The 16,110-nt window shown below is 46.8% G+C and overlaps 1 protein-coding gene across 1 annotated transcript in view; it reads left to right on the top strand.

Moving 5' to 3' along the window:
- Positions 1-10,003, top strand: part of DNAJC18 (DnaJ heat shock protein family (Hsp40) member C18) — a 31,249-nt gene extending 21,246 nt beyond the window's left edge. Inside the window, exons 8-9 of the mRNA XM_045893460.3 lie at positions 1,274-1,446; positions 6,227-10,003. Coding sequence (XP_045749416.1) covers positions 1,274-1,446; positions 6,227-6,351 — 298 coding nt within the window. The 3' untranslated portion in view covers positions 6,352-10,003. The remainder of the gene's footprint in view (positions 1-1,273; positions 1,447-6,226) is intronic.
- Positions 10,004-16,110: the final 6,107 nt, after the last annotated feature.

Genomic DNA, 16,110 nt, shown 5'->3' with positions numbered 1-16,110 from the left:
CTTTGCTAGCAATCACTGTAGACTGAAGACTGTATTCTAGATCAATATCTTCCTTTTACAGAGAAGAAAGCTGAGTCTCAGAGAGGGGTTATTACTATCAGGTCACTCTGGCCTGATTCCCTCTATTTCTCGACTTCCTATGTTTCTCCATTTGCTACTTCTTCCTCCTTTTTTGCCTAGCCAGTGGGGCAGAGAGGAACCTGCCCTGCTGACACCTTCCCAGATGGAGGTGGGAGCAGTCATGGCCTGAACCCTTAGACATCCAGCACGATGCTTAAGTAGGGAGATCAAAGGAGAAAACTGGGAAAATATTAACTCAGTTGAGATGGAATTTGTCTAGTTTGAATAAAACTAGCCTGGATTTTGCACATTGCTGTCACATTGTTTTAACTTGAATTTGAGCTTCCTTCCATACTTCCTTATGGTTAGTATTTAGTTAACCCAGACCTACTGATGTTTCTGAGCACCACATACCATTGGATATATTAGACCCACAAAGAGTTGGTGCAGAAGCATCACTGAAATCTTTTGTCTGACGTTTTTGCAGTTCTCACTTAGCAGCTGTGTGTGAAGTACTTCCTCTCCTGTCCTAAAAATTGATGCTAGGTTGGTGTAAGCTATCTGGTTATTTGTGAATAGTTTACTGTAACGATCAGTTCATTTGCCCAACGTTTACCAATAGCCTGGTCTGTGCCAGGTACCATGCTAGGTCCTACACAATGTACTTTTTTTTTTTTAAAGATTTTATTTATTTATTTGAGAGAGAGAGAATGAGAGACAGAGAGCATGAGAGGGGGAGGGTCAGAGGGAGAAGCAGACTCCCCGCTGAGCAGGGAGCCCGATGCGGGACTCGATCCCGGGACTCCAGGATCATGACCTGAGCCGAAGGCAGTCGCTTAACCAACTGAGCCACCCAGGCGCCCCCACAATGTACATTTTTTTAAGCATTCAGCACTCGTGCTCACTTCCGCAGCACATATACTAAAAAAAGCATTCAGCACTCAACTTTTAGCACAGAAAGCAATATAAGAGAGGTAAATCCTTGAAGAGAATAAAGTAACTATACTGAGGCTGAATTCACAATATGAATACACTCAAATAATGATGACATTACAGTTGCTATGGAAATAATAAATGTTAGGAGTATTAGACAGTGGTACTTGCAGCTGCCCTATGAAGAGGGGATTATGGTCATGATATCTGTGCAGTCAGTGCGAAGAGTGAGATTGTCAAATATAACCAGCTTACCTGAGCCTCCCTCTCTTTGTCTCAGGACCTTGGGCTACACCATCTCTAGAGAAACACAGAACCTGCAGGTGCCTTACTTTGTGGATAAAAACTTTGAGAAGGCCTACAGAGGAGCATCTCTCCGTGACCTGGAGAAGACGATAGAGAAGGATTACATTGATTACGTCCAGACAAGTTGTTGGAAGGAGAAACAACAAAGTAAGATGTTCTAAAAGGGACTTTAACTGGTGGTCATGCTTCCGACCTGAGGCATGCCCAGCTTCCCAATCCCTCCTCTTCCCTTGTTTGAGTAGCACGTGTTTATGTATGTGATCAGAGACAGGGCAGAGGCCCATTTGGGACACCACCAAAAGAGTGAAGTTCGTTGTCAGGATACATGTGGCCAGCATTTGGAAACGTTAGGAACTTAGGCAGGCAGCACTAGTTGCCTGTCCATCTGTCTGTCTCTGAGTGTCTGCCACTCACTGCCCGTCTGCCCCACTCTCCTCTCTGCCAATTGCCTTCCTTTGCTTCTTCAAGCTTTCAAGGTTTTGGTTGCTACCCTCCCCATCCCTCTCCCAGCTCCCACAGCCCCACTAGTTATTGGCCCCTTTCTAGCTGGATTGGTCCAGTTTCCTAATTCCACATTCCCTATGGGAAAATCTGATTGATCCAGCCTAATTTTTTGAGCCAGACCAAAAGTCAGCACTAGCCGGCTGGGGCCACCTAGATCAAACGTGACCCTACCTCTGGGTCTGCCCCTTCAATAAGGGTGGGTTTGAGCAGGCCTTCCACTCTGTTCCCTCTCTGGAGACAATGGGGGTGTCAGTGTCCGCCAGTTGGCTTACAACTCCAGTTGAGTATTAATGGGGAGTACGGGTAGCAAGGGTAGCCCTGCCTCTCAGCCAACAGGTTCACTTTTCATCCCTTTGAATTCTACACATACACACACGTATGCACACCTGTGCAGGTGGCGGGGGGGCACATACACACAACCTTAATAACTGTATCCTATAAAACGTGGCTTTAATTTTTAACAAGCAAACGAACTCATTTTTTAAATGGTATAACTGGATATCATTAAATGTCTACCAGTGCCTGATAAGATTAGCTCTTCAGTCACAGTGCTGCTAAGCCCTTGCTGACCCATCATGCAGCCCAACCCCACCGCCACGTTAATCTGTCCTTCCTATGTGTTCTTAAAGCTCTTGGTCCATGCTGCTAACACAGTACTGCTCTCAGCGTTCGTGCGCTGTCGGTATGTGTCAGTCTCCCTGCCGGACCACGGGCCTCTGACGATAAGAGCCATGTCTTACCAATCTTGTGTCCCAGGCCCCTGGCACCATCCTTGCTCCAGAACAGGTGCTCAACAAATGTCCTTGGAAGAGAGGATTCTCAGACCTGGAAAATAATGAAAATGTGTGCGGATTAAAAATCACAGAGCAGGGTTAGCGTCCTTACCCTAGCCCCTAGGGACCTTGTCTCTGCCTTCTACTTCTGTAGGGCAGAGCCCACCTCCACTCTCAGGTGCATTAGGAGCTTGATGGGCAATGATTCTGAGACGTAAGGGGAAATTAAGCAGGAGGAAGTTGCTTTTCAAAATTTACTGAAAAATAAATACTGAAAAAAACTGAGGAGGTCAGGAAGTACCCTACCTCATGTTAAACTAGTTGTTGCAAGTTTCAAAGATCAGGAAAGAATTTTGGAGCAAGAAAAGGCTTTGGACAGAAAGGCATTTTATACACAGATCTAAATCAGGTGAAGGCCACAGTGTGTATCCTAAAAGTCCCCATTGTATTCAACCCTGGGAGTGTTTTGAATTTGTTGCTTTCTGCAAGAACTGGATGAAAATCTGCATTTCACATTCTTCAAACACACACCCACCCACATACACTCCCCAGCTGGAACTATGCAAAGAGCTCACGGTAAAGATTACATCTAAAATGGCTTTTAGGCTTCTTCTCCCCATCTCCATGAGGCCTAGTTTCAGGACTTTGGTACTCTCTAGGTATAAATAAAAATCCAATGGGTAAGCAGGATGCATGTACCCACAAGTTCCAAAGAGGGGGTTATCTGCACACACCCCTTAAAAATCTATTTCTGGCATTTAAGGGTGGTTGTCCAGACTCTCTCCACAACCCAAATGCCATTTGAGAATGAGCAGCATGTGCCCTCCGGATCCAGCAGCAAGTGCAGCCAAGGTTAAATTTAGCACTTGGAGGTTGTAAAAATAAACCCACTTGAGAACAGAGTTCACTCTTGGCAAAATACCGAATGGAAACTGTTTTTAGCAAAGTTAGCCATTGTCTTTTTTAATCTTTTGTTCATTTCTCTTCTCTGTTTTCCCTAGAATGCTTAATCTGAGTGAACTTCTGTGAGTAATTCCCTACTATGAACACTGATTGCCCTGTTTACTCCTCCACAGCTGCGTCTAGATAATCAACCCAATGCCAGGGGAAGTGCCACTGGGCTGGGATGGACAAAAGTAACAGGCAGGATCTGCCGCCCAGCCTGGCAGAGCTGAGCTGAGATCCTGGCCCTGCCCGGCCGAGGAGCACTTTTTCCATGCCCTGGACCAGGGCAGCACCGTGGGTAGAAGCTTAGGCTTTGAAATGGGGATAAGACGCACTTCCTCCTAGAGACGCCGTACGGGCTATAGAAGAGGGTATGGGTATAATGCTTAGCCTGATGTCTGGCACATAGTAAGCGCCCAGTTCCTGCTGGAGTCCAGGCCTTGTGTGACCTGGCTAGACTGTATGTAGTTCTGTCTCATGGAGCTGGATCCTGAGGGTGGCTGGGATCCGCTGCGGTCTTCCAGACCACAAGAGTGCAGAGGGTTCTTTGGAGGGGCTTTGGGACTTGTTTCTTTAGCAATTTGCCTGAGTCTGTTTGCCTGGAAGGCTCAGTGCTCTGTCCATCTATCACAAGGGGCAAGGGAAACATTTGGTAAAGAAGAAAAAAAAAAAAAGAAAAGCCGTTGTCTTGATGCCCCTTCCAAGGATTTTTTTTTTTCTTTTTTTCACTTAGAAGTCACTGAGTATTAACAGTCAAAATGTGTCAAAAGTAACATATTGAGCTGACCTTTTTACTCATGGAAGGGCAAAAGCATTCACTGGCAGTTTGGAGAGAAGTTTCTCCAAGCATGGTGGTGGTCATTGAAACACTGACATTGTTGCAAAGTCATTGAACTGGAGCAGGGGTCTCAACCCCTGGAGCTTTGAAACCTGGTTTTAATGAACTTTATGTAAAGCAATGTGATATTTTGAGAAAAGCATCTATCTAATCCTTCATCAGCTTGTTAGAGTGGACTTCAATGTAGAAAATAGTAAGAATCACTAGCCCTTAATTCTTTCTAGAATGAGATGTCAGGCAATGAGGCATTGAGATAAGCTCAGCAAACAAAAAATCTAAGGAAATCGTTGAAGGAAAAGCAAAGCCACAGAATCTGTTCCATATGCGGGCGTAACAGTGACTCCAGAGGACCAAAGGCATAGAGGCCTCCTGAACAGGTTTCCCACACACCAGAGAAGCCAGGGAAATGGAATTGGTGCGGTGGGCAGGCCCCCCGGCGGGGGGGGGGGGGGGGGGGGGCGCTTTCATTTGGGCGTGGCACCCAGTCCTCCAGGAAGCCCCGTCGCCTGCAAGGATGACGGTGCCAGGGCAAGCCCGGGCGAGCAGGCAGTGCGGGCACTCACACCAGCAGGTGAGAGCACATTGTTCTGGGGCCCAGGAGCCACGCCGCTTGCCAAGCCACTGCTGGGCTAGGGCCTGGGCTCTGAGCCTCCATTGTAGAGGGAGGGTTTTCATGCATGGCCACCCCTCACCCTGGAGTCCTGCACTTAATCTGCACTTTGGGCCTTACTTGGTGTAAATAGAATCATTGTGAGCAGAAATGCCAGACAGCGTTTTGTGTTGATAGAAACTTATTCAGAAACCAATGCCCATTGTTCCCCCTGGCTAAGTATTAATTCCTGTTTCCAGTCAGTTTGCTGATTAATCAGACAGGTGCCTCTCGTTCCAGCAAGAAAAACAAAATCTGTTGGCAGGATGATTAAGAATGGATAGACATATTTCAAAATGATTAAAATAGCATTTTCACAAGTATGGTCCTTTAAACACCGAGAAGCTGCCTGCTGTCGGAGGCTTTCAGAAGCCACACGGCCCATCCAAGCGTGCCATCCTGTTAATACACAACACGTCTCTGGGGGGGTGCTTTTCAGGCTTTCCTTCCTAAGAATGTCTCTGAAACTTGACAAAAGAATGAAAACTAGAGGCAGCCAAACCGCCGTTGCGTCGGCAAAGACAGCAGAGATTATATTCTGGTTAAAAATAGAATGACCTTCTCCACCATGAAGAGAAAGTGAAATTCATTTAGTCTAGGAGACAAAGGTCACCGGATCCAGATGATTTCACTTTTCAAAGAGCCCAGCTGCCTTGGCCTTTGAGTTAGGGACCCCACATGTGGTGAAGGAATGAAGAAAGCGGCCAGCAGCCTGGCCTTCTATAGAAGGCATGCCCAGCGGAGGGAGGCTCTGTGTCAGTTAGCATGTCTGAGTTATGATCCAGCAACGCAGGGGACAGAATGGAGCAGCTGTCTTTGTTTCAGATGACAGGAACAGGCGATTGGGCTCCACTCTCTCCCAACTGCCATCTGAAAGCCATCCGTACGAAGGCCGTGAAACAGAGTCTCCTCTTACTGCACACGTGCACGTTTCCTAAGTCTGGTGCCAAATGTTCTATTGATAAGAACTAAGCCCAGTGCTTTCATAATAGAGCACAGATACTGTAGGACTCTGGGACCACAGGTGGCCTTTAATCCTCGGCACCTGGTGTAGCGTAGCTGCCGGATTCGCGTTTCTTGAACAAATGAGTAAGCGTTTCTTAAATTTAATTAAAAGAAAAAGCATGAAAGTAAAAGGAGCTTTGATTCCAGAAATATTGAAACAAAACAAAGGAGCCCAACTCTCTTGATGAATTGGTTACCTCTTTTATCTTTCAGAGTCGGAATTGACAAATTTGGCAGGATTATACAGAGACGAACGACTGAAACAGAAGGCAGAGTCGCTGAAACTTGAAAACTGTGAAAAACTTTCCAAACTTATTGGCCTGCGCAGAGGTGGCTGAGAGGATGCTAGTCCTACACAGGGTTGGGGTTTTGCTACTTGTTACTATTTATGTTCCTAATTCCATTTTATAATACAAAATTAGGAAATGACGAACATTTTACAAGTTGCTCACTTTGGTGGGCAGAGCTGAAGGCACTTGAGCATGGAGCCAGACTCATCATCACAGAAGCCTTCCTGGGGATTGGCTCCAGGGGCCACGAACAGTTCATCTGAATCGAATTAAAGGCAAAGCATTTGATGCAGGCCCTCTGCTCCTTGCCTGCCCCGCCTCTGGGATTGTAGTTCAGGCATCCCAGGGCAGACGCACATTGTCTTCCTCCTTCCCTTCTTCAGTTAAGTCTCGATACCCAGTCATTCCTAGGCATGGCCAAAGCAGCTTCGTATTAGCTGTTTACAGTGTACACCAAGAATGATACCTCTCCCTGTGAGTCATCGTGGCCCCTGGCATTCAGCCCTTGGAACAGGTGCCTGCCCAACTTCGCACTTTCTAAGGGAAATGTGGAGAGATGTAAACTATTATTACAATCAATACTTTTCCATTTGCCTATCTCTGTTCAGAGTTACTAGCATTAGCAAACTGCCTGATTGGAGTTTCTTTTACTTCCTTAACTCTCTCTCTTGTAGAGGGTCCAGAAAGTAAAAGCCACTGGGTGAAAGAAACAGTTCCATGGACAGCCCAGCAGCAGAAAGCAGGGACCCAGGGATGAAGGTAAAACGCAAGACTGAGTCTCAGCTTCTCGGTGCAGGTTCCCCAGTCCGTCACAGACCCGGAGAATATGGGTGGGTTTTGCCCTTTCCCCTGCAGCATCACACTTGACCGGAGTCCCTACACCCCACAGAAGGACAGTGGTCAGACCTAAAGCAGGCATTGCTGGCCCCCCAGGCTTGTTGCTCAAGCCTAGAGCTGGAGGGGAAAGACCCTCTTTCCGTTGCTTCGGAGGTCGGTGTTGGTCCCAGCCGTCCCTGTCTTTACCCCAGGGCCCCATAGCTTGTGACGTGAGATGCCTTTTCGTGTAGTCAACATGTATTGAGTGCCTAGTATGAAGCAGGAGCTCTCACATATATTTTTTTATTTTAGCCTCCTCACAACTCTGTGAAGGAGACATGTTATCCCTTTGTTTATGAAAGAGAACATTGGCCCAGAGATGATGAATGGCTGACCCAGTCATACAGCTGGTAATGGCAGAGCGAGGTGGTAGGCTGACCCTGGGACCCTGCATCCTCTTTACGGCAGTCCTGCGTTCACTCCAGACACCTTCCTCCCTGGCCTTGAGGAAGCAAGACCCTGTCTATAACAATTCTGTATACAAAACAAGAGGTCCCTCAAAAGCAGGCAGCCCTTCCCACTGGTGACAAGGAAGAGGTAAATTACTGCCTAGGCCCCGTGGTTCTGGGCCCTCTCGTCTAGGTGAACTACCAGGGTTGAGCTGCCTAGATCATCATGAGTCAGAACCTGGAAGATCAATAGGTGACTGTAGTCTACACTCCATGTTTTCTTCAGGAGGAAAGGAAAGTTCCTATATCAAAACTGATTTCCAAAGTAGAGTTTGTCCTTTCAGAGGTACAGCCTTGATTTAGGCAGACATGTCTAGCATGGTTCAACATGGACATTTCACAGGGTCAGGAGATGGGTCCAGAGGTGAAGAGTGGATCTTTGGTGGCTGGTAGGGGCCACCTGCTCGGCTGTGGGGAGGGGAGCAGCTCCAGAGATAGCCAGATTTTGCTGCTCAACTAGGTCTATCTTCCTGGTTTGGGGGACTTCCTTGATCCTTTCTGAGTAGCTGAGGGGATTTACACTATAAAATATGCCTGTGAGCCAAACAGGCTTATGGAAAGATTCCCTATACACACACAAATCAAAGCTCTCCCCTCCCCAGCTCCAGTCTCTGCTAGAAAAAAGGGGCCATGATTAAATTGACTTGACATGGATTTCATGGCAGAGATGAGTTACCTGTGATGACACTAAAGAGAGGTAGAACTACATTAAACATCAGGTCTCTTGTCTGTTTTCATAGCACGGATGGTACTGTTGTGTTTATCACCTCAGAGACTACACCACCTCTGGCTTTCCTCAGCAGAAGGGTTTTTGCCTTTGTTGAAGAATAGTTTAATCCATTTGTCACGGTCCAGAATATGACTACACTCTAATTTCCTGGGTTCTATTTTAGATGGGTTGTCTGCATGATGGTAAAATAAGCATCTTCCTCTTGCCTACATCTTTTGGAAGGGTTCCTGATGATGTATAAACTCCTTAGGTCAGGCTGATTCTTGCTGTGTTGCCATGTCGCTCTCTGCATTAATGCAGAATGGAGAGCTCTGAGGTGGGAGTGGGGCTAAGAAGCAGGGCTAGCGGCTCAAGCAGAAGGTGAAGCTCCCACTCATCAGAATGAAAGGACACTCTGCGCCGCCTGATCAGCAGTGAGGAGGGGAGGGGGAAAGCCCTTCTCACACAGAGGACACCACAGCTTCAAGGAATCCGTGTCCCCACATTAGCAACCCTGGGGTTCATCTGTTCAAACCAGAAAACTTCTGAACTTCCTTGATCAGCTCCAGGCCTCCCAGCTTGGGACAACTGACCAGTAAGAAAATGCCGTTGCTGTGCTTTCTGTTGGGAACTCTTAGAAATCCAAACCCCACTGGAACATGGGATCCAGCAGCCCCGCCAAGCCTTGTGTTGTTCCTCATTTTCATCCTCACGCTCAGGACCGGCTTTGTGAGGAGACACTGGTGGGATTCCAGAAGTTTTCTGTTACAACTGGCCACACTTGCTAGTTCATTGTCTCTGCATGCTCTGTTCCTCACAGAGGCTAGCTCTTAATTAGTATTTATTTTGGACTCATTTATGGTATAAGCTTAGTGTTCTAATATATTTATTTTTGGAAAGGGCCAAGTTACTCTACATCATATTTGTTGAGCCTGCATTGTTGATACCTCCTGCAATGACCACCGAGTAACTATATATCCATGTGTTCGATATTGAGTACATCATTTGCATCACACTCAGTATTTGGAATCAAAGATGTGAATGTTCTGTGACCAGAGCCGGGTTTGACACAGATGGAATCAGCTCCTGGGGAAATACGAATCCTGAAAACTCTGGTCACCTGATCCACTGCATCTGGATTGAGTGTAATTTAACAGAGAAAGAAATTAAATGATTTTATATAAAAAGAATGGGTCTATAATGGGTCCCTTTGTCCTTTTACCCTTGCTCCTGTCACCCTTGGGCACCACATACTGTCTCACTCCCTTGGAGCCAGCTGGGACTAGAGGAGGCCTAGTGTATCTCCTCTGCGCCAACCTTCCCGAATCCATCACTGGAACTGTCGGTGTTCAGAACAACAGATGACTGGGGGCATCGCCAATCCGTAGTTTTTTTCCATCAGGTAACAACAGCAGCCGCAGCATATTCCAGCCAGTGTACAGAGCTAAACTACTTAGCTTCTGAAAACCAGGTGGTATCCCAGTTCCTTACTGGCCTTGTTCCCAGTGACCCATGTTTAGGAAAGTCTTGGTTTAAATATACAGTACATGGGAGACGCCTGGCTGACTCAGAAGAACATGTGACTTTTGATGTCAGGGTCATGAGCCCGAGCCCCAGCTTGGGTGCAGAGATAACTAACAATAAATAAAAGACTTTAAAAATACAATGCGTGGGTCATAATAATACCTTTCATTTGGAAAAAGATGGAGATGAGATTCAATTAATCAAAGATGGAGAACTTACTCTGTGTCAAGTGGGCTGAGTTTGGGGATGGGGTTGGGGAACAAGTGAGACCCAGCACCACGGGCTCCTGGAGCTCACATCTGAGGGGGAAGCTAACTTCGGACAGTGCTCCCCAGCGGGATGAATGTCAGAGGGGAAACCAAGGAAACCTTGGGGAGCTATAACAGAGGAATTCAGTCCAGCCCGAGGCTTCAGTGAAAGCACCTCTGAAGAAGAGACTTGAAATATAATCACCCTTCTTACAGAATGCAGTCATTTTTTTTTTTTAACAGAAGAGGGAAGCCACACTCGGTGCTCCCAATTCCCTGCATAGCACCACCATCCATCCAAGTGCGAAAGTCAGAAAGCTAGGAAGCTCTGTATGGGAGACCTCATTTTGTATCCCCCAAAGGACCACAAGTAGTATTTGTGCCCTTGTGTAGTCCCCTTTCTAATCTGAACTGACCTTTGATCTTTAACCAATAGAACGTGGCAAAACTAGCAGCTTCCATTTTTGCACTTAGGGGAAGCCAGCTGCCACGTAAGTCCAAGCACCCTGTGAGCACTAAGCTAACCACATGGAGAAGCCATGCAGAGGAGAACCAAACAACCGAGTCGGCAGCAAGCACTGAGCACCCAGACATAAAATCCAAGCCGAGCCATGTCGGCCGCCACCCAAGCCAACGGGCAGGACGGAAATGAGCTGCCCCACCAAGCCCTGTCCAAACTGCAGAATCATGAGCAGATGATAATACGGTTACTGTTTTAAGTCATGACATTTTGTGGCTGTTTGTTTGCAGCAGTAGACAATCAGAACACCTTGGCTCCCTTTTTCTCCCGTATCCCCTCCCTCCTTAAGTCCTATCAGTTTGACCTCCTGAACAGCCTAAATCTAACTACTCCCTTCATCTCCTCTGACACCATCTGACTCCAAAACTACCAGCCACTTTTCCTGATAAAAACTGCAATAGCTCTGGGGCGCCTGGAGGGGCACAGCTGGTTGAGTGTTGGACTCTTGGTTTCGGCTCAGGTCTGATCTCAGGGTTGTGAGATCGAGCCCTGCGTCGGGCTCTGCACTCAGCCCTGAGTCTGCTTGTATTTCTCTCTCCCTCTCCCTCCGCCCCTCCCCACTGCGCGTGTGCTCTCTCTCTCTCAAATAAATAAATCTTTAAAAAATGCAATAGCTTCTTCTTCTTTTTTTTTTAAGTTTATTTAAGCAATCTCTATACCCAACATGGGGCTCGAACTCACAACCCCGAGATCAAGAGCCGCTTGCTATACTGACTGAGCCAGCCAGGTGCTCGAAAACTGTAATAGCTTCTTTTTTTTTTTTCTTTAAGATTTTATTTATTTGTCAGAGAGAGGGAGGGAGAGAGAGAACAGCAGGCAGAGGGAGAAGCAGACTCCCCGCTGAACAGGGAGCCCGACATGGGACTCGATCCCAGGACCCTGAGATCATGACCTGAACCAAAGGCAGATGCTTAACCGACTGAGCCACCCAGGTGTCCCTGTAATAGCTTTTTCTTTTCTTTTTTTTTTTTTTTTTTACGATTTTTATTTATTTATTGGCAGAGAGGGACACAGTGAGAGAGGGAACACAAGCAGGGGGGAGTGGGAGAAGCAGGCTTCCAGCTGAGCAGGGAGCCCGACGCGGGGCTCCATCCCAGGACCCTGGGATCATGATCTGACCTGAGCTGAAGGCAGACGCTTAACGACTGAGCCACCCAGGCGCCCCCCTGTAATAGCTTTTTTTTTTTTTAAAGATTTTATTTATTTATTGGAGACAGAGAATGAGAGAGAGAGAGTACATGAGAGGGGTGAGGGTCAGAGGGAGAAGCAGGCTCCCTGCCGAGCAGGGAACCCGATGCGGGACTTGATCCAGGGACTCCAGGATCATGACCTGAGCCGAAAGCAGTCGCTTAACCAACTGAGCCACCTAGGCGCCCCCCTGTAATAGCTTCTTAAGTAGTCTCTATGCATCTATTCAGGGCCACCTCCAATTTGTACACCTCACTGCAACCAGAGAGGTCTTTTCAGAGCATAAATTATGTCACCCTATTGCCTAAAGTATTTGAGTAGCTTTCTTTTTTTTTTTTTGATATTTTATTTTATTTACTTGACAGAGAGAGAGAACGCGAGAGAGGGAACACAAGCAGGGAGAGTGGGAGAGGGAGAAGCAAGCTTCCCACGGAGCAGGGAGCCAGATGTGGGGCTCGATCCCAGGACCCTGGGATCATGACCTGAGCCGAAGGCAGACGCTTAACCATTAACCACCCAGGCACCCCTGAGTAGCCTTCTTTTGTCCCCAGAATAAAAACCATCAGCTTTCTTAACACGGCCTAACGCTTAACAAGGTTCTACCAAGTTTCTGGCCACTGACCCTTCTTGCCTCTACAACCTTTTCTTTTCTGCCATACTAGCCTTTTAATTACTATACTTTGCCAACTCCTTTTGCCCCAGGGACCTTATGAATACTGTTTCCTCTTTCTGGAACCCTTTCCAACTCACCTGCCCTTACCTGTTTTGTTAAGTGCCTCCTGGTAATCTTAATAGGTTTCAGCACAAACATCCCATTTCCTCACAGAAGCCTTCCCTGACACCCCAGACTGGGCAAAAATCTCCCTTTAAAATACTCTCATTCCAGGGCAACTAGCTAGTTCAGTAGGTAGAACATGTGACTCTTAATCGCAGAGTCATCAGTTCAACCGCACGTTGGGCATGAAGACTAGTTAAAACAAAACAAAACAAAACATAATGCATTCCTCTCTTTCTTACCACCTGTCAGAGCTATGATGTTATTTCTTTGGATAATGACTCAATTTGGGATTTAAGTGGCTGTTTATTTGATGCTTGTCTCCCTCACTAGACTGTTTCATTCTGGTTTTATCTGAGGTGAACCTTGGAGAAATGACATAGTCATCCGCCAGGACGTCCACTGGAAGTGCAGCCCAAATTCTTTGAAACTACTCCTATCAATAGGTGGGATGTATCCCTGCTGATACAACATGGAGCAGAGATGAGTTTCACTATTGAACCCTGCCCAAATTGGAGTTTCCTGAGTGAAATTATTTTTTTTTTAAGCTGTAAATTTTGAATGGTTTGTTATACAGCAATAGATAATGGGAACGTCAACCAGAATGACAACGCTGTGCAGAAAGGCAACACTTCCTGGGTCAGGATCACAGAGCTGTTTGTGATGTTTTGTCATCCCGACCCTCACTGAGCCCTGACTGAGGCCAGAAGCCTGTAGTATTTGTTGACATATAGAGTGGGAGTCTGTAGCAGTCCCCAACGAGGGTGACCATCCTTCACGTCCATGCTGGTATGGATGTGGATCCAGGGTTCTTTCTTGCTCATAATCTCCTATCCGCAGGGAACTGACTGGTGACTAGCGCACTCCAGAGTTTTGCCCTGGAGGGCAGCCTATTCCAGCTTCTGGAGGTGAACGTAAATGGCAAGGGACATCAAAGTAGCACTTCATGAAAGACTCCAGAGAGAGAACACAGGTCAAGGGGGAAATCCAGTGATTTCTGCCCCAGAGGAAGGTGCAGCTCGGTCAAGGGTGATTCAGGTGAACACTCACATTTGATAGACAAATTTCCAAGAAGGTTCTGTGCTGAGGCACACAACCCACATGGCACCTTCTAGGCTCATGCTATCCAACCCAGTAGCCACTAGCTACTATGGCTATGTAAATTTTAATTTTAATTTTAACTAATTAAACATTTTTTTTAATTTAAAATGGTTCCTCAAGTCACATGAGCGACATTTCCAGTGCTGAACCGCTAGCTATCTGTGGCTCTAGGCCGCAGTACTGGACAGTGCAGATGTAGACTAATTCCATCACAGAAGTTTTATTGCACTGTACCGCTCTAGGCCCTTTAAGATTGGTCAATAGAAATGGCCTTACTCTCTTGGGGTCCCGGGTGGCACAGTTGGTTGAGTGTCCGACTCTTGGTTTTGGCTGGGGTTGTGATCTCCGGGTCTCAGGATCCAGCCTGCAGTGGGCTCTGTGCCCCACCTGGGGCTCCAAACTCATCATGGAGCCTGATGGAGTTTCTCTCTCCCTCTCCCTCTGCCTCTTACCATACTTGCACCCTCTGTCTCCACCCCCCATCTCTCTGTCTCTCTCTCAAATAGATGGATAGATGAAAGAAAGAAAGAAGAAAGAAAGAAAGAGAGAGAGAGAGAGAGAGAGAGAGAAAGAAAGAAAGAAAGAAAGAAAGAAAGAAAGAAAAAGAAAGAAAGAAAGAAAGAAAGAAAGAAAGAAAGAAAGAAAGAAAGAAAGAAAGAAAGGAAGAAAGAAAGAGGGGCACCTGGGTGGCTCAGCTCAGTCGTTAAGCGTCTGCCTTCGGCTCAGGTCATGATCCCAGGGTCCTGGGATCGAGCCCCACATCGGGCTCCCTGCTCCGCGGGAAGCCTGCTTCTCCCTCTCCCACTCCCCCTGTTTGTGTTCCCTCTCTGGCTGTGTCTGTCTGTTAAATAAATAAATAAAATCTTTAAAGAAAGAAAGAGAGAGAGAGAGAGAGGGAGGGAGGGAAGGAAGGAGGGAGGGAGAGAGGGAGGGAGGAAGGAAGGAAGGGCCTTGCTCTTAAGGATGTGAGAATAGACATAAGAAACATGGAAAAAATGAAACAAGAGCTACTACTGGGAGATCCACAGAAATGGCCACATTTATCAAGCCACAAATTTCAACCCCGAAAGAGGCCCCTGGGGAGATTTGGGGAGCAGCCTGAGCTGCTTTCAGCTCCCCTTCCTGGTCACTAATCATACTTTTTTTTAAGTTTCTTTTTTTTTAAGATTTTTATTTATTTATTGACAGAGACAGAGAATGATAGAGAGAGAGCATGAGAGGGAGGAGGGTCAGAGGGAGAAGCAGACTTCCTGCTGAGCAGGGAGCCCCATGCGGGACTCAATCCTGGGACCCCAGGATCATGACCTGAGCAGAAGGCAGTTGCTTAACCAACTGAACCACCCAGGCGCCCCCACTGATAATACTTTTTTCCAAACTCCTTAATATAGTCATTTCCTGCTTGGGGGTATCAAATTCTACAACTTTAGTATCCATTATGTTCATCAAAAATCTAACACAGCATCATGGTTAAGAACATGGACTCTGGAATCAAACTTCCCATGTTAAAACCCTGTTCCAAAGCTTCCTAGCTTGGGTGACCTTGGCAAGTTACTCATCCTCATAGAACCTGCATTTCCTCATCTGTAAAAGAATATTATAACCTATTTCCCAAGATTATTGTGATGATTACATTAAATAGTACTAAAAAGGCACAATGGTGCCACAAAATAGTAAATACTCAGTAAATTTTAGCTCTGACTTTTCCTAAGCTTACTTAATCTTATTTGGGTTTCAAAAAAAAAGCCCTCAAAGGGGATTCGGTGAGGATGTGTGGTCACTTTAGGAACACTTTATCCTTCTGTACCTCTGTTCCCCGTCACTTTCATGCCCCTCTTCAGTTCTCCTGATCTCTTCAGGGCCCTCCCCGGTACCTTGACACGGTCGCACATGGGTCCAGTGTGGCTGCCAAAAGCCTGGTACCAGAGCACGAGTATTCTTATCTTGGGTGAGGCCACTTTCCTTTCCTGTTCCTGGGCTTCCCTTCATTGCTTGGGTTCAGGCCACCTAAGTACTGAGTGTATTCATGCGTGGAAGAGTGATCACAGGAGGCTGGAGTCCCATACTCTGGGGGAAATCTAGAAATTAGGGCGCGACAAAGAAGCCTGGTAAGGTAAAGATGCAGGGGTTGCCTTAGCTAGCTTTTGCTTCAGAGGTCTAGCAGTTTAACAGGCCCTGGGAGAAGGCTGAGAGAGACGTTGTCTGAGTAAGGCCTGTTCACTTCCTTAAAGAAGTATAAGCCGGGCCCCGACTGCTCCTCCGGTCTGCGTGACAAACATAAGACAAAACAGGTGTGCTGATAAACTATGAACTTAAATTCTTAAGGGTTGTTAGAGATTCCCCCGCCCCAGTAGGCTCCTTTCAGAGAGCGGCTCCTTTAAGAGGCGGGCCCTATCCCCGCTAACAAAGGAAGTCCCCAC

The sequence above is a fragment of the Mirounga angustirostris genome, unplaced genomic scaffold (assembly GCF_029215605.1).
Source record: "Mirounga angustirostris isolate CCGP_5_RB_7025 unplaced genomic scaffold, mMirAng1.0.hap1 SCAF_7, whole genome shotgun sequence".
In the NCBI taxonomy this organism is placed as follows: domain Eukaryota; kingdom Metazoa; phylum Chordata; class Mammalia; order Carnivora; family Phocidae; genus Mirounga; species Mirounga angustirostris.
This window is presented reverse-complemented; position numbering and strand designations above follow the sequence as displayed.